The following is a 23,583-nucleotide window of genomic DNA, read 5'->3' on the forward strand; positions in this document are numbered from 1 at the left end:
GGGGATTCACACTGGAAAGCGCGTAAGGAGTGTAAAGTCAGAGTAAGAATTGGTTTTACTTTACGTTAACGTTACGTAGTAAGTAAACATAAATATCCTAGTACACATTACATATTTTTAATGAATAAAAGGAATAAAACCTTCAAAAGTAAAATCAGTTTTACACGTTTTACAACATATTTTATACCGCGTAATAAATTGTAATTAATTACGAAAAACATCCATCATTAAATGACGCGGGCTACGCGTAAAAAACGGTTTCTTCGCGTGATGCAATGACAGCACTGATGACAGATCGATTAAAAAAAATGAATCTGTCGTGATGAGTGTCGTGAGTTTATTTGTAGGAGGAAAAGTGTAATAAAAATCCATTTAAACTGTGATAGAATTGTAAATATTATCGTAAAAAAATGAACACGAGATTGAGGTAAAATATTCTCCAAAAAAAACTAATAAATTTTTAATGAAATTTTTATATAAAATTAAATAATTTTGTCGCAAATTCGTCTCGCCCACAGACAAGATGTCAAATCACTTTTTGAATTTTGGTGTGAAATTGCCCCCCAATGGAATAATAACGTTGAGAAGATCAGCAATTGTGCACGTATTATTGATTGCTATCCTGATGGAGCATTGGACGACAAGGTCCTCAATGATATAACACAATTTGTGTTTCCCTATCAAATCAAGAGGTGAGGAGATGATGATTCACATTTTTTTTTCTTACGTTAAATTTGCTCCCCATTGTGGGGAGATTTTCTGCTAATTTTTCCTCAATATCGTTTTGTTTGTCACCCACACACACACGCGCGCGCACCTGAACTTGAAGTACCAGCAATCACGTCCAAATCTACTCCTTCGTACTCACGGATTCAGATTCAAAGTGGAGCTTTGGATTCTGCCGTCATGAGCCAGACACCGAAGTGGCCACCGTGATATTCTCCTACCTACCCTGGCATGATGTTTTCCTTAGGCTAATTAATGTCTGTGTGGAGCTGAAGAGGCACAATAGGGCGGAATTTCGCACATTCCTCCGTGACATCCATACGAATGGCATCCCTGACCCTGGGAGTACAGTTAATTTCTCCTACGGCAAAGGATCATCTGTGAGTTTCTTCTTTTTCCTTTCATTTTATTTCCAACAAGAAATTGTTTTCTAATTGGATTCTTCTAATTTTAGGTCTTCATCCTTCGGACGCCCACACATCTCGCACTCCCAAGCATTCCCGAAAATGTGAGTACACAAACACAAATCATCCACCTGCCACACTCAATTTATCATCTCTTCATCTCGTCTTCTCTGTCTTTCAGCATAACTTGAATATGTACTACAACTTTGTGCACCCCGACAGCATGATTGAGATCTTTGCGGCAATGCTGACGGAACGGCGGATTATCTTTATGTCGCGTCACCTTGACGTCCTCACATCATGCGTGCAGGCGGCGAAGAATTTTATCTACCCAATGGTGTGGCAACATCTCTTCATCCCAATTCTGCCACTCAAATTGAAAGACTTCCTAATGGCACCCATGCCCTACTTAATTGGTGTTGCAGAGGCTATCTGGAAAAATGTGAGTTTCCTCTTTAATCTGCAAACATTTTCTTTTTTTTTTTTAAAACCAATTTAGATGCTTAGAATAAAGGAATTTTTGTTCCTTTCAGATAAGACAAGATGAACTAGGGGAGGTTGTGATCTACAATTGTGACACAAAAGTCTTCATTTCAACGTGCAACGATGTTAAAAGTCTTCCACATGACATGGTATCGGGCCTAAGGAAGAAGCTGGAGAAGAAGAATCTTCGTGGTGATGATCTGAGTAAAGCCTTTCTGGGGGTTATTGTGCAACTTATCGGGAACTACAGGGATGCCGTGAAGTTCAGTCAAACGGCCCAGGGTAACAAAATCACGTGGGATGCTGAGGCCTTTATTGAATCACGGCACGTTTCACTACGACCGTGCCTCCGGAAGATGCTTGAGCTGCAGATTTTTCGACAATTTATCGAAGAGAAGCTGGATGCCCTGAATGAGGGTTCGGGGTATTCGGATGAATTTGACTGGGAGACGGTGCGCTATGCGGAAAAGTCCACAAATAAGGCGCAACAGTACAAAGATTTTCTCAAGAATGTCAAGGATAAGGTGAAGGGTGGCGGGAAGGGGGTGAAGAGTGTCTATCAGAATATTAAGACAAAGTACCATATGACACATCCGGCGCAATTCTACCAGCACAAGACGCACAATTCAACGGAATCTGTGGATTTTTCAGCATATGAGGCACTGTCAATGTCACCGGGATCACGGAGTCAATCGAATGCCTTTTCACCGAGCCTTACACGATCCGATAGTGACTATTGCAATCGAAATAAGACATCTAATTCATCATCATCAGCGTCATCGTCGGACATGAATCTACTGCAGGAATTGCAGGATCATGCCTTCTTCAAAGCAGCCAGTCCAGCTAAACGGGTGAGTTTTCATTTTTTTTTTTTACTAAAAAAGAGGATTTGAGTAGATTTGTAATAGATTTTTTAAGAACATTATGCAAATGAAGGAAAATTTATCAAAAAAATGAGAATGAAAATCCATTAACAGTAACCGAGATATTGAGTTGTATTTAGCGACCAAGACCTTTGAAATTTGCTTGAAATCTTTGAAATTCATCACTGAAATTTCAAAGATTTCAAGGGTTACTTGGTCGTTGAACATCACCCATTTTCATAATTTAAAAAAAGTTTTCCTTTAGACAATTTTGAGCCTATTTTTTCGCTATTTTGCCTCAATATTTCGACTTTGGGGCTCATGAAACTAAAAAAAAAATCCTTTAACTTACTGATTAACTAACTGACTGAGTCTTAACACAGGAGTATGGTTCATAATCTTCGGGCGTGTCGATTTGAACTTCTTCTTACCTCACTTCTGGTTCTTTTATCTGTCCAATCCTTTATTCCCCTTGGAATCCTTTCATCATATTTCAATTATTTAACAATTATTCTTCATTTTTCATCATAAAGAGGGTTAGTCAGACCATTAGGAGTTGGTCCCCAAAGAGGTGACCAAATTTAATTTTTAAATTATCATAGGGCATTGTCAAAGACTCAAGAAAAGCGTGGTCATTTCCCGGAAAAGCGCTGGGAAATATACGAATTTTCACATTTTATGTCAAATCGGGTGAAAACTTCTTTGATTTTTTTCTTAATTTCTAGTTATTCTAGAAAATTCCTTTCTGTGCCATATGAAAGCTGTTTAAAGGCCTAACAATATATATTTAAACCATTTTCCCACGGTGGAAAACTCGCGAGATTTTCCGGCATTGAACTTTTCTTTTGCTTCCCATTTCTCCAATATTGAACGTGACCAATTTTAAAATATCTCATTTTGTAGCATTTTTAATTATCTTTCATTTGGTATAGCACTTGCAGGGGAAATCCGCTGGGAAAACTCGCTACAGAATGATTTTCCAAAGTTAAGCACGTTTTCGCGTTGGAGAAAAAGAGATGGACAATTTCTCCTCTTTGATGTTTCCAGAATGTTCTAAGAATTCCCCTAGAAAAAAATTGTCCATCTCTTTTTCTCCAACGCGAAAACGTGCTTAACTTTGGAAAATCATTCTGTAGCGAGTTTTCCCAGCGGATTTCCCCTGCAAGTGCTATACCAAATGAAAGATAATTAAAAATGCTACAAAATGAGATATTTTAAAATTGGTCACGTTCAATATTGGAGAAATGGGAAGCGAAAGAATAGTTCAATGCCGGAAAATCTCGCGAGTTTTCCATCGTGGGAAAATGGTTTAAATATATATTGTTAGGCCTTTAAATAGCTTTCATATGATACAGAAAAGAATTTTCTAGAATAACTAGAAATTAAGAAAAAAATCAAAGAAGTTTGCACCCGATTTGACATAAAATGTGAAAATTCGTATATTTCCCAGCGCTTTTCCGGGAAATTACCACGATTTTCTTGAGTCCTTAGTAATGCCCTACGATAATTTAAAAACAAAATTTGGTCACCTCCTTGGGGACTGATTCATACTAGAATGACTAACCCTCTTTTAGCTAAATACTTAATTTTTCTGATATTTTTCAGCTAATTTACGCAGCCGCACCTCAAATTTTCCTTTCTCTCTCTTTTCTTTTGGCCTACTACGATTTTCCTTAAAATTTTAAACCTATCAAATGCAAAAAGCCTAATCAGTTTCCAACACTATTATTTGCCAATATTCGAATAATTTGTCAGAAATATCAAAAGATTCTCCAGAAACAAAAAACACTCTTTACTGCTGATTTAATATTTTTCCTTAAATTTTGCGATCTTCAATGTCGGTTTGGGGGAATTTTTACTTCAAAATTATGTAAAAAGAAAAATCAATTCTCAGCAAATATTCTTGAAATTTCGCTTAAGAAGTTTTAAGAATTCTTCCTTTAACCGAATCTAATCGATTTTATATTGAAAATGAAAACTTTTCATGGCATTTTTATGCATTCAAAGTCAACAAAGAAAGCCAATTGTTCTGAATATAACGATGAAAGATGCCAAGAAAATGAAACATTTTAATCCTTTTTTTTCTGCAGCAATCATCGAGCGTGGATTTGCTAAATTTGGACGATGACGACCCAGTTGTGAGTAGTAGAAATCACAAAAGTCGTAACAATGATCTAGACTTCCTGCTGTCCACGAACAATGATACAGCTGCCCAAGAAACAACGTCCTCTGTGACGGGCTTCACAAATCCCCTCTACCCGTATTTCATACCAAATTCCTCCGATGCCTCCAAACAACCATCCCCTGGGCACAAGACAGATGAGCTGGAGCTACTGCGGCAGTATGGGCTAGATAAGTTCTCGTAGATCTACTAAGAAGTATGAATGAGAAAGGAAAGTATAAAAAGACTCGCTTTTTTTTTGAAACACTTATCGGAAAAAATATAATTCTCCAAAAATTCCTCCTGCAGTCACATTACAACGTTTTTTTTTTTTTGAAGCTCATTATTTTTGTAAACATAATTACATGTATAATTACATAAATATGTAGTCCAATGACAAAAAATGCTTAAAATTGGTCATTAATCAGCTAACAAGAAAAAAAAAACAGGTTCAATATTAATATCCAAAGAGATGTGTATACCGATGGTTTTATGTGGTGCTACTTTCAATGAATTTTCTCCCTCAGCTGGCTCATAAAAATTCTACTTTTTTTTTACACTTTAATAGAAAGTTCTTTCCCTAAAATTTCTGAGCCTCAAGGCTCGTAAGATTCTTTTAAAAGATTCATAAAGTTTAATTCATCTTTGAGGTTTTTCTCCTTTTATTCTTATGAGAATCAATCACCTACAGAGCTTAACTTGCCTTACCTATATTTTATTTTTGTGTTCTATTTATTTGAATACTTTTAATTCATTTTACTCTTTCAACGTGTTATTGCTCAAATATTGCGGGAAAATTTAATGAATTTAAAAATCCAAAGCAAGTTAAGGCTCTTCTACGAGACTCCGCCTGTTTTTTGTTTGTAAATTCCCAACATAAAGCATCACATAGAAAAAAAAAAGATTCTCAATAAATAAAAAAATTTTCTTTAGTATTTGCTCCATTTTTCAAAAGATAAAAACAATTTAATGAACCAAAAAATATTTCCATGTGCTCATCTTTCCGCAATAGGCGTGATGAACAAAGCTTCGCTAATTAATTCCAATCAATTTTGGTTGGAGAGGTGTGATAAGGCGCGTCTTGTTTAAACAACCAACTCCATGTCGTTATCATTTTATTTATGATTCGTTTTTTTTCCCATAAAAAAATCTAATATTGATCCCAGTTTTGGACTAAATTTGATCCTTTAGTTTCATTTTTTGTTAATTAGAGTTGATTCTGTCAGAAATCTTTAAATTTCTCATTTTGCAATTTGAGATTTGTAAGAATTTTAGTATTCTGCGTAAAATATATTAAGATTTTGACAGCTTTTTCTGTTCTTTAATCGTGTTAAAAAAAGGAAATTGTTCTTCCAAAAATCGTTTAGAAGCTTTCTAAATGATTTTTGGAATGGAGAAATATTCTGTTTTTTTATAAAGCACGACAAGAAATTAATTAAGAATTGTAAAAATCTTAAAAAAAAACTTTTAGTTATTAAGGAAAAGAAAAGATTTTTTACAGAATCGACCCAATTGGTAAAAAATTTCTAAAAATTTCAGCAAGAGCACTACAAATTTCTTCTTTTTTTTCTTAAGTACACCCTTTTGTACAAAGAAAATTTAAATCTACACATAAACTAAACATAGAATTTTAAACAAAAAAAATACAAAATAGGGTTTCACTAATAAGTACATAAAAAAGTTCAAATTCAAATGCAAATTGATCTGGTATAGTAATGGCAACTTGAGAACTACTATATTACTAAATTATTATACTTGACTATAGAAATATTTATAAATGACTTTTAACAATACAAAGTCGAAGCTTTTTTTCTTTTGCTTCCTTGAAAATTCTGTAAAAAAAATCCTTAAAATGATAAACGTAATTTTTTGTTCGTTCAAACTATTCTTGCACTGAAACTCCGCCCTTAGATAGCCCTTAGAATCAACGAGCTCTCTGATTGGTTTAAAAATTCACATAAAGCGTTACTCACTGTTTGATTAAGCCTCAGTACAAGGTTAATTTGAATAGAGTACAGGTTCGGAAGAACTCAAAATAAATATGGGAATACGGGGGAAAGTGGTTCAAAATCAAAATTAAATTGAACAAAGTAATTTAAACGGTTTATTATGTCAAAAATCTTTTCTTTTCTCACAACTAGAAAGTCTTTTGAACTTTAAAAATTATAAGAAAATAAAAGATTTTTAACAGAAACAACCCTAAAGAATTCAATTTTGTAAAAGGACTTTATGCACAAAATATTGAAAAAAATACTCAGAGATTTAATTTTTTTTTAATTACATTAAATAACGACGCCAAATTCATTTAACTTTTATATAAGTTTTCTTGTAGAAAAATCATTTAAATATTTTTTTCTTTGCACCACATTGCCCCACCCTCCCGTATCTGTCTACCTACATTTTCTCCTTTACCTGTATCGATTTCAGTAAGTTTATTGGGCGACATAAAACTAATGCAATTTGTGGTTTATTGTTATTAGTTATTTCACCTAATGGGCTAAACAACCAAACAAACCACAAACTGAATTATTTTTTCTTTTGAAAAACAAGAAAAAATTATCAAACTTCCGTATAAGAAAAGCAAAAAAAAACTTTTGAATCCTTTAAGTAATAAAATGCGTGTATTAAATTATATATATCCAGTATTTTTTGTGCAATTATTTAGAAAGAAAATATTTGATGCTAAATAGAAAGGAAATAATTAAAGAAAATCTCTTATCTAAATATTTTATCAGAAAATAACAAACTTTCTTGTCAATGTTTGCAAAACAAAAAAACCATTCTAAATGTAATTTATGGATATTTATGAATTTGTGTTTAAATATCGCCAAAAAAAAAGACATAATAAATCCCGTACAAACTACAAAAAAAAAAGCTTTTTGATTCATTAACTTTTGGCGCCTCATTTTGCGTCAAGTTGCTCATTAAAAAAAATTCCCAGATTAGATTAAAAAAACTATGTTTAAATAAATCATGACTATCGCGAAACATTTAGGATAGAAAATATACATAAAAAATGGTGTATAAAATGTATATAAATTTTACATTCATATTTTAATGAATTAAGTCACCATAAAACTCCTATATATAGATAGTTTCCTAATTAAAAAAAATTATACATATTTAAAAAGGTTAAAAAAGACATTAATAAAGCATTTCTCAGTCGCAAAATCGAGTTTCAGAGCCAGTCAGAGTTTGTGTTAGGAGAGGAATTCAGCAGCTACCGGGTGTATACACCAAGATATTGTATGTTCCGAATCAGGTCCCAGGAAACGTTTAGCATGAGTCCCTAAAATGTCTTCAATGTCTCCAAATGTTCTTTCTCCCCTTCGGCTCTGATTATTATTCTTGCTTGTCCGGGAAGGCTGTAACAAAGAGAACTTGTGATACCTTCTCAATGACTTTGTTGACTTTGCCCAGCCATTGGGGTTTGTGCTGCCAGAAGATGCAAAAGTAGTAAATGGGAATGCCGGAGAGGATGAGTGCGATACTCAGGAGGAAATCCCAAAATTCCGTGATGAGTGGAATGAAGACGAGGAAGCAGCAGAAGAGGAAGAAGACGCCCGGAATGACCAAGTTGACGCGTATAGGACGATGCATATCGGGTTGAGTTTTGCGTAGCCAAAAGAGCGCTGCAATGCAAGCAGTGATGCATAGCCAATAGGCATTGCTGGAGATATTAATGAGGAAGAAGATGTCACGCCAGAAGAGCATTATGAGGGCCAAAATGCATGAGATTATGAGCGATGGCACCGGAGATTTCTTCTCAACGTGCACAAGGCCAAAAATCGATGGTAAATGATGCTCCTCAGCACCAATTGCGTACAGCCGTGCCGACGTGAGGATGACCCCGTTGATGCTCCCGAATGTACTGAGAGCCACAAAGATGGGAATAATCCAGGCAACGGAGGCAAACATTCGATTCCCAAAGATAACAGCCGTAGCCACCGAGCTGAGAATCTCATGCCTCGACAGGACGGCAAAATAGGCCACATTCACGAGGACGTAGACAATGGTTACAATTGGCACGGCTAGCCAGATGGCTCGTGGGAGATTCCTGTAAGTATAAAAGACAACATTTCATTTTTTCTCTTTAATTCAAACATTCTACTTCCTACGTTGGAGATTTATTCTAAAGCGCGAGTAGAGAGAAGAAAAATAAATTTAAATTACAATGAATCTGGGAGTGGGGAAAGAGTCTCTAATACATAGAGAGAAAACAATATGAATGACTTCCTTTTGCAAAATACTCTCATTTCTTCAGTCTTTTAGGGGAGACTGTACTAATTATGTCTGTCTGAATTTTTTCTCTAATTGCTTTTATTATTTAGTAGAAAAAACAATGATCCCTAACTTTTGAAACTTTGTTGAGAAAGTTTTGTCAACTTTCTTATATGTAGAGAAAAGATATAGATTTTTTTTGTTAACCCTTTAAGGACCAGAGCGGAGTTTTCTAAACAAAAACTTGGGGAAATTTAATGAATTTTCATGGGTTAGATTCCATCTGAATCTGACTTTTTAGATTCTCATTGTTGTGAGAGATTTATTAATCTCTTCATTTTTTCCGGAAGTTTATTTCTTGACAAATTCCGGAAATGAAATTATGGGAAATTGTGAACGTTTTAAAATAATTCTATAATGAAATCTTTATTAGCTCTATTGCAGCTCTCAAAATTATGCAAAAAATAGGATTAATCCTTCCCAGGACATCTGTTAGAGGTCTTAAAAGTTTTTTTCTTCCGAAAATAAAAAATCTCGAGAAAGACAAGTTGGAATATTTATCCAAAAATAGTTCTAAGATCTAAAAACCTTATTCTATTCGACTACCTAGCTAAAGAGATTTTACAAAATTATAGGGGATCTAGGAGCGAAAACTAATGTGTTAGTTCATACAAATCCCGGCTCTAAGAGATTTTTAGAAAATTCTGGAACAATTTCTTGCCTTATTGTGTCCGGAAGTGATTTTCTGGACATTCTATTTATCCAAAATTAATATTAAATCATAAGGAAGGTATTTTTTCTACACGGATTCTCCGTATTTTTCTGTTCTTTACATTTTGGAACATTTTTTTGAGTGATTTCTTGATTCGGAAATTTTATCGATAAAGTCCGGGAATGAATTTTGAATGATTCTTTAAACTTGAGCTCTTCATATTCTTAAAAAAAAAGTTCCAGAAATATAGCTCACAAAACGTTCAAAAACTGCGCCCAATTGAATCTTTTAATAAAATTTTAAAAATAGTAAAAAGAAAATTTATTTTCGCGGTCGTATTAGCATCATGCTCTCCTAAATGTAAAAAAGTCTCACCTGTATGGATCCTGCAATTCCTCCGTGACCATATTGAGGATATTCCATCCACCAAAGGAGTACAGCCCCGAATAGGCAGCCAAGCTGAGTGATTGCACACTGTATGATCCCGACCACATGTCCTGGAAGTTATCCATTCCCTCTGTGCTCATTGAGTACACCCCGAAGGCAATGATAACGGCCAAGGCGATGAGTTTGGCTGCCGTGAAGATGTTCTGAACCCTCAAAGCCCAATTTACGGAGATGCAATTGATGGCTGTGATGAAGCAGAGACAGATGGCAGCCAGGAGACGTACTGCATCGTCGGGTGGCTCACAGTCGGGGAAGAAGGGCTTTATGGCGTACGTGGAGAAGGTGATGGCGGAAATGGCCAGGATTGTGGGACGTCCAATGACAAGGGTGATCCAGAGGCAGAGAAAAGCGGCCAGGGGGCCAAAAGCAACAAGTAAGTACGCATAGTCACCACCGGATCGGGTAATCAGAGTACCCAGTTCGGCGTAGCAAAGTGCCCCCAGGGCAGACACAAGTCCACTCAGTGCCCAAATGAGGAGGGACGCACCAATTGATCTGTTTGTGGACGAAGAGAGAGAATTAAGAGAGAAAAAATTCCATGTTTACCCAGCAGCACAGTGTGTGTGTGCGGGTCCAGCTTGCAGGTCAAACATACTCAGCATAAACAAATACTCCGGTTGGTGATATGAAGATGCCAGACCCAATGATTGTACCCACAATTATCGCCACACCACTCACGAGGGTGATTTTCCGTTCAATCACAACCTTTTCCACCGACATTCCTACGCAATTCCCAAACCTGTTTCCAAGCCAAGCCTCTCTTCTTCTCTAACACTGCACGCGTAAATATCCTTCTTACAACAACGGTTGCACAGCAGGATGCTGTTGCTTCACTGATTAGCACCACCACAGCAGTCGTGTGGATTCACGCGGAAAGAGGCTAAATTCACGCAACAACACGTCCAACAAGCACGCAGTCCCGCCAAATGAGGAAGAAGACGTGTGGTGATGAGGAGAAAAAAATGCCACACTCCGCGGGAATCAACTCGAGCAGACTGATGAGTCGAGTCGTTTTGGCGAAGGAAGCGTCGCGTATGCAGAAGGCGAAGCCCGAAGAAGCAAACGGGAAGAATGCAACAGAGCTATGGGTGTAGGATGGGAGGAGGAAAGAGAAACGTTGTGATTTTATTTCTGGTTTTCGGGGCATGCGCTTTTTTGCCATCTCTCGCCATCTCTTCCTCACGCCAAAACTCCACCATGCATCGAGGAGTGATGGAGGAGAGAAAATCACTCCATCCACAGCAATCCTCCTCGCATGGGATGACGCGCCAAAGAACTACCCCATGTCACGCACAACCACCAACATCCAGCATCGCATCATCGCAACGAAGAAGATGTGATTCAAGGGCAAGCCCGGAGGGGCAATTGAATTGCAAATTTAAGACTCGCTTTGCCTTTTTTTTCTTCTCTTAAAGATTTTTTCCTTGCAACAAGAGCCATAAATTGCAGCATCATGTCCAGCCTGAGGGATTCACTGATGAAAAGATCTTTCAACAATTAATGTGTGCAAGATGAAAATTAATTAAGATCCTCTGACTGGGAGAAGATGAAAGAAAAATCTTATTAAATTTTTCTTTGGGGGAAAGAAAAGAAGGATTTCAAGGAGAAAATGGATGCGGTTAATTTAGTTAAAAGCTCCTTTATTTGAAATTGAGATTTTGTATATCGATGTTTTACTAAAACCACACACTTTTAGGATTAAGGACACCAAAAAGGAGGCCAAGGACGATTAGTTCCTGTAGAGATGGAAAGGAAAAGGATGAAGAGAACAGAAAAAGGTTGAAGTGGAAGAAGATAGAAAATTGATTGATTACTTTTCTCATTTAGGGAGGAATTATCATGATTCTTCTTTGTTTTCTTTCTCTCAGATTAAATTGAGACTTGTTGAGGTTGATTTGAATTAATTAATGCAGAATAATTAAATAAAGAAAACTGCGTAGAAGAAATTATGAGGCTTTGGATTAAAAAAAATTATAAATAAAAGGATTAGTGATTAGTGTGTTGATAAATCATTCGCAGAACATGAAGAAGATGTTAAATATCTTCGAAATGTAAGTGATTAAGACGCTTTAAAATGAAAAGTAGGTAAATTTTTTTTTCTAAAAAATCGGAAATTGGAATAAGTTTATTTTACTGTAATAAAAGAAAAGTTTTAACACGATTTGAGAATTTATTTAATCAAAAATCTTTTCTTTTCTTACAATTAGAGAATTTAAAGATTTTTTCTGTAAGAAATTTTGCAATATATTGACACCATAAAGGAAAAATTAACTTTTAAAAAACCATTATAGGATCTTTTTAAAAAAGTTCTTAATGAAGCAATTCTTTAAGATTCTGTTTAATTGACGAAAACCGATTTAACCCTGGAGGATTTTGCTGGCCACCGTGGATAATTTGACTTTTTTAAATCATCTCAAAATTAAAATCTATTTAACATTTCGTGATAAATTCTACATCACTACATATATGTAGGGAAATTCAATTAGTTTAAGTTCATAGAACGAAAATTTAAAAAAAAAACACTATTTAAAAGAAAATTAAGGTCAAAGTTTTGTGATTAGAAACCTCGATCATCAAATAAGAACTTTTTAGTTGCAAAAGAAAAGATAAATCCACAGAATCTGCCCTAATTTTTGACAATTATTAGGTAGGTATATTTTATTTTCCTTCATAAAATGAAAAAGTAAAAAAAAATCCATTTATGACGTCATTGTTTGCAGTTTTGTCCAAATCTTTGTCAACTTCTCACAGATGTTCCCAGTGCAAAATGGGAAATATCTGGCAATTTTTTTCTCATATTGATACTTTAATTGGATGACGTTTTTCCATACAAAACGAATAAACTCCTTCAACAATTAATTTTGTATCTATAACTTCGAAGAAAAATTTTAACGTAAAATAGGGATTTTGTAATATTTGTTATTTATTCCTTGTGATCGATCCTGTGAGTCTTTTTGTCGTTAAAATTGATTAGAATAATATTAATAAAAACGTTAAAATCCGAATGGACCTCAAAGGGTTAAAATAAGAGTTTTTTTCTTCTAACCGAATTCACTTAAAATTACCCCAAATTGATGCTATAAACAAATAATTAGGGAAACGTGGCCCAATTCGGACCTCTTAAGGCCTTTTTCAATCCGCTGTTACTTAAAACGGATAAAACAATAAATGTAGAAGGTAATGGGAGTTAAAAGAGCATTAAATCATTTAATCATTTTCTCATTCTGCGCGGATTGGTGGTCGGAATTAGGCCATGTTCCCCTACGTGTTTTTTATGGATTAATCAATTTCTTTTAATTCATTACGATGAAGCCAATAAAACCCATTATTTTGAACGCAATTGTACAATAATAATAAAAAAACTCTACGTAATAAAATGACCGCGATCTTGAGAAAACTCTGTCTCCCACCAACTCACCTTGAGCGGCATTTAGCAACTTTATCAGCACCGCGATGGAAGTCAAATTGTTCCAATTTATAATCATGTCAATCAATCGTGCACTCTTCCAATTTTTTAGTTAATTAATTAATTAATGCACACACTAATCGTTCCTGCTGGAACAACCAAAAGAAATAATAAAAGAAGAGAATTTCTGTGAACCGAGATATCTTTATTATTCTTCCACAAATATTTATAATACATTTTTCTTGCTTTTATAGGAATTATGTGTAATGTAATTTTTTTTTCTCTGATTTTTCTTTTATTCTGTTTTCTCTGTCTCAACACAAAAAAAATCACAATTTTGTAAATGAAAAATTGGGCTTTTCATTGAAAGATTTCTTCTTCATTTTGTTAATTTATTTATGGTTCAAAAAAAAAGTCTGTGGAGTTTCCAATATAGTTTGTTTGTTATCTTATCAATCTTGACACGAATTTGTTTTACTAAAAAAAACCAAAAAAAAAAGATCTCAAGATGAATTATTCTTGAAAATGAAATGCAAAAATGCTCCTCTAATGTATAACCTCCTTATATAATCCTTCATTCCTCCCCTTGTCATCAGCCTAAAGTTGTTTTTTTTTTATTTTTAATATCTTCTCCCCCCATTTCTTCGTCTGCTTTTACACTTTTAAAAAATCGCAAAATTAAATGTTTCTCCAAAGTCTTTATATCTGAGAGAGATGAGAAAAAAATGAATTAAATCATTTTTTTAAACACTCTCACTCTTCTACTTGCGGTTATAAGTACAACAAGGCAATTCACACTTGACCTCAACCCCTTATCTCACTTTTGGAATTTAATTTTTATCCTGTCGTATTTTTTTTAATAAATATTTTTGGAATTTACAATTTAAAAAAAAATATTTTAATCGCTAAATTAATCATTTTTCTGGCACCAATTAAGGGTAGGAGGTACACTAATTAATAAAAATTAAAAAAAACAAGCCAAAAAAGAAAAGTCATTGAACTTTTATTGAGATCAAGTGTGAATGGCCTCCGTTTCTTCATTTCGTATTATTATTTTTTGTTTTTGTTTTGTTTTTCCTTTTTTAATTAAATTCCTTCTCATCAATTTCTAGTACACAAGTAAATTACTAATTATTTGTAGAAAAAAATGACAAAAAAATAATAATTATAGTAAAAAAAAAAAGAACTGAAGATTCTGCCTTCAGAGTGGTAGTAAAAAAAAGCATTCATTTCTTCGAAATTCTACAATATTCTAACCCTTCATCGATCTCTATTATTTTTTGTTTCTATTAAGTTGAAATCCTTTTTCATTCGCTTTCCTAAAAAATGTCTAATAAATCAGTTTTACTTCTCGTTTGTATTTCTTTCTTCTTCTTCTAATGTGTTTATTCTTTTTTTTCTTCTTTATCAAGACGACGGCGGTGAAGCACCTTTTCGTTATTAAATCTCTTTTATTTTTTTTTTCATTTCTTCTTACTTTTGACTCCCCCTTCTATTTCCATCCCCTTCATTCTAACTTTCTCCATTAAAATTACTATTTTTTTTCTTCTCAATGTGTGGCTCCGCTATTTCATAAAAATTCATCAAATTAAAATTTTTAAATATTAATAAAAACCATGACAATTTTGATGCTAATTAATTTACCTTTTATATACACACCCCATTCATTATACGTACAAAATGTACAAATAAATTAAAAAGGAGTGTTTTTCACCATTTTTTTCTTTCTTTTCCCGTTTTCTCAATTACAATAGCATCAAAATCTCTCTATATTCTTTCTCGTTACTTTTTTTAATTATAATTTTCCTCAAGTATGTATTTACCATCATTTCTACTCTATGTACTTTCTTCTTCAACAAAAAAAAATTTCTTCTGAGATCCCCTATAGCTCTACACTTAATTCCAAAAAAAAAGAAAACAAAACAACGTATTTTCCTTCAAAAAAATGTTTTTATGTGTTTCTTATATTTCCATATAATTATTTTTTTATACCTTTTTCTTCATTTTTTTTTGTTATCAATATTTAGTATTTTTTTCTTCATTTTTTTTTTGTTTGTTTATTATAATGAAAGGCGATTGTTTCTCAAACAGGTGGAGAACAAACGACGCAAAAAAAGACGTTAAAGAGTGGTTCAAACTCTTTTTGTTTTTTTTTTTTAAATCTTTTTTAATTTTTTCTTCTTCATCTTATCAATTCCTCCTCGGGCAAAATTGCAAGAAACTTATGCAAGCAACGAGAAGGAAGATTTTTATAATGACGACATGTCATCTTCTCAATTTCTACCACCATTTTGATCACATTCGCGACTAATATGGCCTAGTTTGCCGCAGATGTAGCAAGACTTGCCGCCCTCGGGGCAATGACGAGAAATGTGTCCGCTCTTGTTGCAATTGTAACAAGACATGGATTGACGGTTGTCAATCTGCTCCGGACAGTGACGGGCCAAATGCCCAGTTTTGTTGCAATTGTAGCAAGAAGGATCATCAGCAGACTGGCTGCATTCGCGAGCAATATGCCCGGTGCCTGGAAAACAGGAAAAAAAAAACAAAAAACAAAAAGAATTATTAATAGAAAACATTTAAATATTTTTAGGATTTTTTTTTATAAAAATTATTTAAATAATTTGATGGATTTAATCAGCAACAAAACAAGTACATAAAATTCGTTTACCTATTTGTTTTGTTTTCTTCAAAAGAGAACTAAAAACAAGTTTTAGAATTTGAATAAAACAACAAAAAAACGCAATAAAAAAGATAATTAAAGTTTTATTTCTATTTTTTATTACCATTACTGCATAACAGATAAGAATTTATAAACAAAATTTCCCAAAACGGAATAGAATTATAGCAAAAAGAAGAGAATAAGAATTATTAAGACTGAAAGAATTTAATTTTATACTCCATTTCAAAATTTAATAAATTCAGATATATTCAGTAAGACTAGAACGGATTAATTTTGGCTTAACCTTGAATAAGTTAGGTTCGTCAATTCGAACAATCACTTAGACCTAGATTAAGGACAGAAAAAAAAATAATAAGGAAAAAATTGCGAACTATTTAGAACAATTAATGTTGAAAATTGACGTTTTCTTTAAAACAATTTTTAAATATTCAGTGAACAATATGGACCTAAACTAATTTTAGAGCTAGTACCTATACAAGACACAGAAAGCTATTTAAAATTATCTTATATTACTGTTGTCGCTAGAACTTTATCGACAAGTCCAATTAAAGATAAAAAGTTTCGAAGATAACAAGTTCAGTTAAGAGGTTCTATGAAAAGTCTATGAGGTCGCTAGCCTTGTTCCCTATGGACATTCTTCTTCCATCATATTATTTTGAGTCCTAAGGTTTCATAGACTCTGTAAGATACCAATCGTTAACCTGCTAAACTTAAATGATAACCAAGATAGTGTTTAGGAATAAACCTAATTTGAAAACCCTTTTTTTTCAACTACCTACCTATTTTGTGAATAAAAAGTAGATTTCTGTAGTCCTTAAATTATTAAATTAATCAATATTGGATCAAAGTAGTTAAATGTGCGACAAGTGAATCGATTTTATTGCGAAGAAGACATTTTTGAGGCACTGTGTGCCATTTAAAGGACATTTAAGTTAAAATGTGAAGGAATAATTATCCTTTACAATTGCAACACTTCACAAACTAACTATAGGAAAGTCTACTAATATTTTTTGGCATATTTTCTTGTGAAGAAATTGATTTTTTTTTTAAATTTTTACCTGAGTAAGAGTTTTTCATCACATTTATTGCTTTTTTTTTTTGCTTTCTAAGTTTATAGCGATTATGATCTGAAGGAAATTTATATTGCTTAGATTCTTGGGATGAAAATTACTCCCAATAATGACGAGGAAATTCAAACTATTTGCAAGTTAATAAAAGAAGAAAAATTGTGGCTCTATAATCTTCGAGAGCAGATCATAAACCGGCTAATTTGCAGTAAATTTTCTGGAAAAGCCCTTGTTCTTTTCATTAGAATTTAACATGAAATTCTTAGAAAGCAAAGCTTCCAATAAATCCAAGTCAAGCCTCACCAATTTGTCCGATTCTCCCCTAACATTTTAGCATGCAATTCAATGTAAAATCTCTATTGATTTATTTCTCTTATTTTTTTTGCATTTCAATTTGGCCCACAATCGAACGTTATTTCCCAAAAAAAAAACATTTAAAGGAAAAAAAGAAAAAATCTATGCCAAAAAAAAAGATCTCATAGCTTTGTGTGTGAAATGCGCGTCACCGGGCATATATTATGTTGTTGTTGTTGTTGTATGTTTAAAAGAAATGCTAGAAGAGCATGATGAGAAGAACCAACGACGACGACAATGAGAGGGTTCTTGAAAAGGCTAATTGGAGCAAGAAGTGTGGCATGAAAAATCGGCAAAATGGCGCTTATGTTGTTGCTGATTGAGTCACATCTTTCGTGAATTTTCGGCCCCATTTTCCACTTTTTTTGCAGGTTTTTCACAAATAAAATTAAAAAAAAAAAAGGAAAATGTTTTGGGGTACTCACCATTGCACCGGTAACATCTATCAGCTTCCTCCTTGCACTCCCTGGCAAAGTGACCGGTCTGATTGCATTTGTAGCACTTCTCACGGTTTCGGCCGTAGTTGCTGCCACCCATCTTGTCACGGGGGCCCCCCACGCCGGCTGTGCACTCACGAGCAAAGTGTCCAGGGCGATTACATTTGTAACACGTGGTCGACGACATCCTTCTTCTTTTCTTCAACGAACTCTCCTACTGCAACACATACGTTTCAACTTTTACTACTTCTTTTTTTTTCTCTCTAATTCATTAATGAAAAAAACATCCAAAAGGGACTCTCTGGCAGCGACATTAGAAACTCTTCCTCTCCTTCTCCCATCCGTGGATTAAGAGGGATTTACACGGGAATATATATTTATTTCACACAAGAAAAGTTTTTTGTGCTTTTTTTTTGAGAAGTGATTTCAACACACAAGAGGCACGCTCACGGAGCATCTCACGCGCGCGGGGCTCGCTTTCTCCATCGATTTTCTCCCCCAAACTTGCCGCACACGTCCAAATGGTGGAATCATCTTATTTATCCATCCACACCGCACACGGGGGAAAAAAAAAGAAAGCCCCACACATTTGGAGATGCTTCCCCACACGCAAATCCCGCGGATCAGTGCCCACATTGCTGCATTTTCTCACCACCTCGCATGCGGAATGTCTGCGTTGTGTGAGAAAATTCGGTTGTGTGGCGGCTATTTGCGCGGAGGGGGAGGTGGTACGTATTAAATGTTCGTTCATACAAAAAAAAAAAAAAAAGAGAAGCCTCTCCGGAATGGCGAGGGCCGCAAAATGCGCGTGAAAAAGCATTGATTTTTAGTGAAAAATTCTCTTAATCCACCCTCCATAGCGAAATTCTCTCAATGCGGCATCTCTATTTATGTGAATTTCCATGTGAAAAAGCAGCGATACTTACGCATTTGAGTGCAACAGAAAATAAATGCTCTCATTTGGTTGAAACCACCACCATTTTTATAACCCACGTGTAAAATTTCAGCAGTGCGCTGTCCCGCAAACATTTTTTTCATCATATTTGCTCATCCAACGACAATGGGGGGGACTTTTTCTTTTCTTTTCTTTTACCAATTACCTGCGCGGCCCAACAGCTTCCAAAACACTTCTTCTACACCACAAATTGACTGCCCTGAGCAATTATTTTATGCACTTTTACTCGTTTTCACGTCTCCTCCACACAACGCACGGCCAACTCCAATCCACTTTTTTTAATTCATCGACGGAAGTAGCATGTTTCAAACGGTGAAACATGCCTCAAGCACGCGCATGATTCACAATGTTTCGCGAAAACCCCTGCAACTACATGTTTCATTGGTGTGTCCCACAAAATGCACAAAGACGAATATTTCATAATTTCTGAGATTTTTTGTTGATTTCTTTAATTTCTCTCATTGATTTTTGCTATTTTTTTTAAATTTATTTTACGAATCTACAAAATTACTTTGGCAAACTTGCAAAACAATTTTTGGAAGGGATGGAATTTCAAGGTTTTGCATGTTTCATTGTTTTTCGTGAAACATAAATAGATTATTTTTCGATGAATTTTCCATCTCACTCTCGCCCGTGTAAAATCATACCGTGAAATTTTGCGGTATCCCCATCTCTTTCTCAACAAACCTAACCTCAATTTGCGGTAAATTTGAAAAAACTACATAACCTCGTTTTTTTTACTCGCTGCGAAAGAGGATTTTTCCGGAAGCAAAAAAGGATTTTTAAAAAAGGATAAAAATAAACAAAAAAATGCATCTTCATCAGAAAATCTGTGAAATTAAGAGTATCCTGGCTCTGTACCCTCACGGAGCGACCTATGATATAATATCAGGTGAGTTTTAGCCGCATTTCTTCTTCATCTTGTTAGACCACGTGCTTTATTGTCTCTTCCGTCGTGTTGTACAGAGGATTACGCTGAGCTAGTTGGGGAACCAATAGGATGGTCATATGCCGAATTCTTCCTGATTATGAATAATCTCAACTCAATTTGCTACAGTCGCGATTTCTACGGGAACATCCACTGGACATCTATGAGTCCCAAAACGAGCCACATCCGCCGCATGGTGCAGCTGCAGAAGAATCCGCATCGACGCAGGAAGACCACAACTATTGGGCCGTGCAACTTTGACGGTCCCCCGCGGAAGAAGCCAATGAGGATGAAGCAGGCCCCACCACCGCAATCGGAGGAATCAGAGGAGATTGAGGTGGATTCGTGTGTGGAGGATACAGATGAGACTTTCCAGAGCTGCCAGGACCCCTTTAACCCACACCTGTACGAATACCAAATGATCGGTGATGACTTCTTTCTGGCCCTTGCACGGCTGGAACTTGGCTTTATGGCCCTTCCGGGGGTGAAGATCCAACAATCGGGCCTCTGTATTTCCGGCCAGACCATTCGGGGTGCCATTGAGCATCTCAATCGAATGCGCCGGGGTTCCGTGTCCAAGAGAGTCATCATTAATCTCGGGACAGTTGACCTGCTGCACGGGCGCGATGTTCTGGACATTAAGACAGAGTACCGCATGCTCCTGAGTCAGCTGAAGGAGATGGGGATCCATGCTATTGTCACGACACTCCCGCCCATTGCAAATCATTCCTATCACAGCACAATTAAGCCCAATTGGGAGAAACTCAATGCCTTCCTTCGACGTCAGAGGAATTGCATTGACATTGCCAGCGGGATGATGCAGAACGGGCGGACACTCTTCTCGTGCTATCAGGGTGAAGCAAAGCACGTGTCCGGCAGCAGTCGTCCTCATGTGCTGTGGAACAAGATTGGGCGTCAGCGGATCCTGAAGGCCATGAAAGCTTATCTCATTGAGAAGCTCTAAGGACTCGATTTTTCTTTTTATTTTATTGTTATTCTTGTCTTTGTTTTTTCCTTCTTTTACTGACAAAACGTTGATCATGTCGTGCCCTTTTGTCTAATTTCTTTGTAAGAACTATGAGTAAGTTAAGTGGCTAGGCTATCGTAGAATAAGTAGAATAAGACTGCAGTCTTAGTTGTAAGGATATAATTAATTAATTAATTTAAGGATAGTCCGTAAGAATTTTCTTCTCCTTCACAGCAAGTTCGAACCTGGGAAGGACGAGAAAATTAAATTAATAGTTTTAAGCTAAGAAAAAATGTCACTCTTGCTACTTTCACGTGCCCTTTTAGTTTAAGTCTTTTTTAATAACTAAGAAAATTCTTAAATACTTGTTTAATATGTTAAAAAAAAAAAGAGAAATCGCCCGTCCCTGCCGCCTGTTGCTGTGCACAGCAATTAAGAGAAATTAGGCAGAAAAATAAAGAGAGATTGAAAGCCTAAAAAATGTTTAAATTCTTCAATGATTTCAATATAATTTTACAACTCATAAGTCGCTGTTTCGCATTTAATTGCATTGTAGATGAATGTATTGTTGATGGGCTTAAATTGCCGCGTGATGATCTTGATGACCTCCTGTGCAACACATCCACCCATAAAGGAGGACACCGAATGCACTTCGGCGCCCCCAAAGCGACACAGTTCATGGGCAAGTTCATCGCTGAGACTTGAGCCAATGTTGAGTTCAGCAAAGAGTTTTCCGGATAAATACTTGAGGCGCGCTGTGTCCGTTTCCACTTCAACGGGAAGGCATCCGTGTTCAGTGTGGAAGCGCTCCATGGCCCTCAGTGCCACGTAATGTTCAACGAGAGTTCCCGGGACTTCGAGGCAGTCCCCAAAGGCAGCACATCGGTAGGCTTTGTCGTATTCATCGGCAATACGTGAGCCCCGGATGACGCTGATGTTGGCAGCTTCTCGACAAAACAGCCGGACATCCTTTTCCGCAATGACATCACACGGAAGTCCAATTTCCTTGATGAGATGCTGGACACGACGGTAGATTGCATCAGCATCGGCCAGCGCTTGATTGCGGTAGACATTCTGCAGGGCAATGTAGAAGGCTGTTTCAGCTGTCATATCGGGCAGAATTCCCGGAACAGGAAGCCAGCCACACCCTTCATTCGCCACAAAATCCCTCAGAGCACGCACGAGGATCCAAAAGGGTTTGGAGTCTTTCTTCAAATTCAAACATTCCGGATCATCTAGGAGCTTCCGGAGGGTATCTGAGGGTCTTCCACCGCCAAAGCTGGAATTCACTGCCTTTATGGCTTCCTCGTAGTTCTCCTCATCCTTCTTCATGGCCCCCCGGATGAGATCGCGCAATTCGGATTTCTCCTTGTAAACCTTTGGGACGGCGTGTGGCTTATCCTTTGACCATTCCTGCAAGAATTTGTAGAGCACAACTAGCCATGGGACCTTTGGGGACAATTCCACGCTGTCCACGTGCTCCCGGAGGGCTACAAAGGGTTCCTCCAGTCGCAAATCCGTTTGCTTACTGTCGGGATGCGCTTCGACAATACAATGCTCCCTAATCTGCAGCCGGGCGCTTGCAATGAAGCCCACAGAGCGACACACAATGAAGGGAATATTCAAATCCCACAGCTTTGTGGACAGCATCACAGTAGACTTCTCACTGAGGGCAGTTCCAATGACAAGGTCAAAGTTTTTGAAGAATTCCGTATTATTAACCAGCAAGGAATCAATGTTCTCATCCACATAGTCCCCATTAACATCGGGATTGAGTTCTTGGAGTAAATGGGCACAGCACTGAGCGCGTGATTGGCCCACAGATGAGGGTTCAAGGAAGAAATTGCATCCAACATCCTCGTCCGTTGTCACCTTCGCGTCAACAATTGTGAAGCCCCCGATGCCCGGAAGGACGATTCCTTTGAGAATTTCCGTTCCTAAGCATGTGGCATTTATCAGGCACACCTGGGCAGATTCCAGAGCCTGCTGCCCGTGCTCGCCCCATAGTCTGGGGTCAAGAAATCCCAGAAATAAATCAGAAATGGTCAAAAATTTTTATTTTTTGAAAGAATCTTCATTTTACCTGATTTGCCGATCATATTTCTTGCTCTTATCCGATACCTCAGGTGATTTGGGGGCAGGTGAAGACATTTTTCTTCCTTTTTTTTATTCTTTTTAATTAAATTAAATTGAATTTTCTTTTTTTCCGGGAACAAACATTTTTTTTTGGTTCGTCTGCTGAATCAGCTTGTATTGTAACTAGCAAACACCCATTTAAACATGCGACATGTACTGACTAAACAGACGATGTGCGAGCGAGATGGAGTGAGAGTGGGAGCGGGATGCACTGCTGCCCCTGAAAGTAGACTACCGTTTTTTGGCTTTTTACACTCTGGGGACTTTTTGAAATTAAATAAAATTGAATTTTCCCCTTTTTTGATGCCAAATGACGCGGAGCGCCCCCCTACACCCCAAAACCCGCACCCGGACGGAAAATTCGCCCGGAAAATGCGAGAAAATCGCGGAAAACACTGAATCGTCGACTAAATCAGCTTGCATCGTAACGTATGGGGAAGTTTTTGAAATTAAATAAATTTGAATTTTTGATTTTTTTGATGCCAAACGACGCGGAGCGCCCCCCTACGCCCCAAAAACCTCACCCGGACAGAAAAAGCGCCCGGAAAATGCGAGAAAATCGCGAAAAATAGAAAGTGTGAGCGAGAGAAAACGATGATTTTGCAGCATTGTGTCTCACACAGCAAATTTGAC

At 36.2% G+C, this 23,583-nt stretch overlaps 5 protein-coding genes across 9 annotated transcripts; 2 read left to right on the forward strand and 3 right to left on the reverse strand.

Moving 5' to 3' along the window:
• Positions 1–154: 154 nt before the first annotated feature.
• LOC129792259 (DENN domain-containing protein 1A) lies at positions 155–7,808 on the forward strand. Of its 2 annotated transcripts, none has more exons than XM_055831143.1 (7): positions 155–427; positions 519–692; positions 830–1,106; positions 1,181–1,234; positions 1,312–1,572; positions 1,664–2,464; positions 4,567–7,808. In XM_055831143.1, the coding sequence occupies exons 1-7, from the start codon at positions 411–413 to the stop codon at positions 4,840–4,842; spliced, it is 1,860 nt and encodes a 619-aa protein (XP_055687118.1). In that variant the 5' UTR covers positions 155–410; the 3' UTR covers positions 4,843–7,808. The 2 variants fall into 2 exon arrangements, with proteins under 2 accessions (XP_055687118.1, XP_055687119.1); XM_055831144.1 differs by having other exon boundaries at positions 231–427; positions 836–1,106.
• On the reverse strand, positions 5,351–11,070 carry LOC129792261 (large neutral amino acids transporter small subunit 1). Its single transcript, XM_055831147.1, has 3 exons — positions 10,613–11,070; positions 9,946–10,512; positions 5,351–8,694 (listed from the first exon to the last, which is right to left on the reverse strand). The coding sequence occupies exons 1-3, from the start codon at positions 10,735–10,737 to the stop codon at positions 7,980–7,982; spliced, it is 1,407 nt and encodes a 468-aa protein (XP_055687122.1). The 5' UTR covers positions 10,738–11,070; the 3' UTR covers positions 5,351–7,979.
• Positions 11,071–13,607: 2,537 nt separating this feature from the next.
• Positions 13,608–19,259, reverse strand: LOC129792265 (CCHC-type zinc finger nucleic acid binding protein). Of its 3 annotated transcripts, none has more exons than XM_055831153.1 (3): positions 19,065–19,259; positions 17,953–18,178; positions 13,608–15,947 (listed from the first exon to the last, which is right to left on the reverse strand). In XM_055831153.1, exons 2-3 carry the CDS (start codon positions 18,149–18,151, stop codon positions 15,697–15,699), a joined length of 450 nt encoding a protein of 149 aa, XP_055687128.1. In that variant the 5' UTR covers positions 18,152–18,178; positions 19,065–19,259; the 3' UTR covers positions 13,608–15,696. The 3 variants fall into 3 exon arrangements, with proteins under 3 accessions (XP_055687128.1, XP_055687127.1, XP_055687126.1); XM_055831152.1 differs by having other exon boundaries at positions 17,953–18,181; positions 19,065–19,225; XM_055831151.1 differs by having other exon boundaries at positions 17,953–18,181; positions 19,058–19,209.
• A 339-nt stretch (positions 19,260–19,598) lies between these two features.
• Positions 19,599–21,295, forward strand: LOC129792264 (maternal effect protein oskar). 2 transcript variants are annotated; one of them, XR_008750797.1, is made up of 3 exons: positions 19,614–19,811; positions 19,886–20,892; positions 20,939–21,295. XR_008750797.1 is itself a non-coding variant. In XM_055831150.1 (2 exons), the coding sequence occupies exons 1-2, from the start codon at positions 19,730–19,732 to the stop codon at positions 20,809–20,811; spliced, it is 1,008 nt and encodes a 335-aa protein (XP_055687125.1). In that variant the 5' UTR covers positions 19,599–19,729; the 3' UTR covers positions 20,812–21,295. The 2 variants fall into 2 exon arrangements, 1 of the variants encoding a protein (XP_055687125.1); XM_055831150.1 differs by having other exon boundaries at positions 19,599–19,811; positions 19,886–21,295.
• LOC129792263 (nedd8-activating enzyme E1 regulatory subunit) lies at positions 21,280–23,558 on the reverse strand. Its single transcript, XM_055831149.1, has 2 exons — positions 22,898–23,558; positions 21,280–22,822 (listed from the first exon to the last, which is right to left on the reverse strand). Exons 1-2 carry the CDS (start codon positions 22,963–22,965, stop codon positions 21,328–21,330), a joined length of 1,563 nt encoding a protein of 520 aa, XP_055687124.1. The 5' UTR covers positions 22,966–23,558; the 3' UTR covers positions 21,280–21,327.
• Positions 23,559–23,583: the final 25 nt, after the last annotated feature.

Source organism: Lutzomyia longipalpis, chromosome 3 (assembly GCF_024334085.1).
Source record: "Lutzomyia longipalpis isolate SR_M1_2022 chromosome 3, ASM2433408v1".
Classification (NCBI taxonomy): domain Eukaryota; kingdom Metazoa; phylum Arthropoda; class Insecta; order Diptera; family Psychodidae; genus Lutzomyia; species Lutzomyia longipalpis.

What these genes read in the sequence shown, in the direction of transcription:
- LOC129792265 (XM_055831153.1), bottom strand. Translation starts at nt 18,151, where the DNA reads ATGTCGTCGACCACGTGTTACAAATGTAATCGCCCTGGACACTTTGCT. An exon ending in TAGATGTTACCGGTGCAATG is followed by an intron (nt 15,948 to 17,952) that starts GTGAGTACCCCA and finishes CCTGTTTTCCAG; the next exon opens with GCACCGGGCATATTGCTCGC.
- LOC129792261 (XM_055831147.1), bottom strand. Translation starts at nt 10,737, where the DNA reads ATGTCGGTGGAAAAGGTTGTGATTGAACGGAAAATCACCCTCGTGAGT. An exon ending in GGAGTATTTGTTTATGCTGA is followed by an intron (nt 10,513 to 10,612) that starts GTATGTTTGACC and finishes GTCCACAAACAG; the next exon opens with ATCAATTGGTGCGTCCCTCC. An exon ending in GAATTGCAGGATCCATACAG is followed by an intron (nt 8,695 to 9,945) that starts GTGAGACTTTTT and finishes TTATACTTACAG; the next exon opens with GAATCTCCCACGAGCCATCT.
- LOC129792259 (XM_055831143.1), top strand. An exon ending in TTTCCCTATCAAATCAAGAG is followed by an intron (nt 693 to 829) that starts GTGAGGAGATGA and finishes CTGAACTTGAAG; the next exon opens with TACCAGCAATCACGTCCAAA. An exon ending in TCCCAAGCATTCCCGAAAAT is followed by an intron (nt 1,235 to 1,311) that starts GTGAGTACACAA and finishes TCTGTCTTTCAG; the next exon opens with CATAACTTGAATATGTACTA.
- LOC129792263 (XM_055831149.1), bottom strand. Translation starts at nt 22,965, where the DNA reads ATGTCTTCACCTGCCCCCAAATCACCTGAGGTATCGGATAAGAGCAAG. An exon ending in AAATATGATCGGCAAATCAG is followed by an intron (nt 22,823 to 22,897) that starts GTAAAATGAAGA and finishes TCTTGACCCCAG; the next exon opens with ACTATGGGGCGAGCACGGGC.
- LOC129792264 (XM_055831150.1), top strand. Translation starts at nt 19,730, where the DNA reads ATGCATCTTCATCAGAAAATCTGTGAAATTAAGAGTATCCTGGCTCTG. An exon ending in GACCTATGATATAATATCAG is followed by an intron (nt 19,812 to 19,885) that starts GTGAGTTTTAGC and finishes CGTGTTGTACAG; the next exon opens with AGGATTACGCTGAGCTAGTT.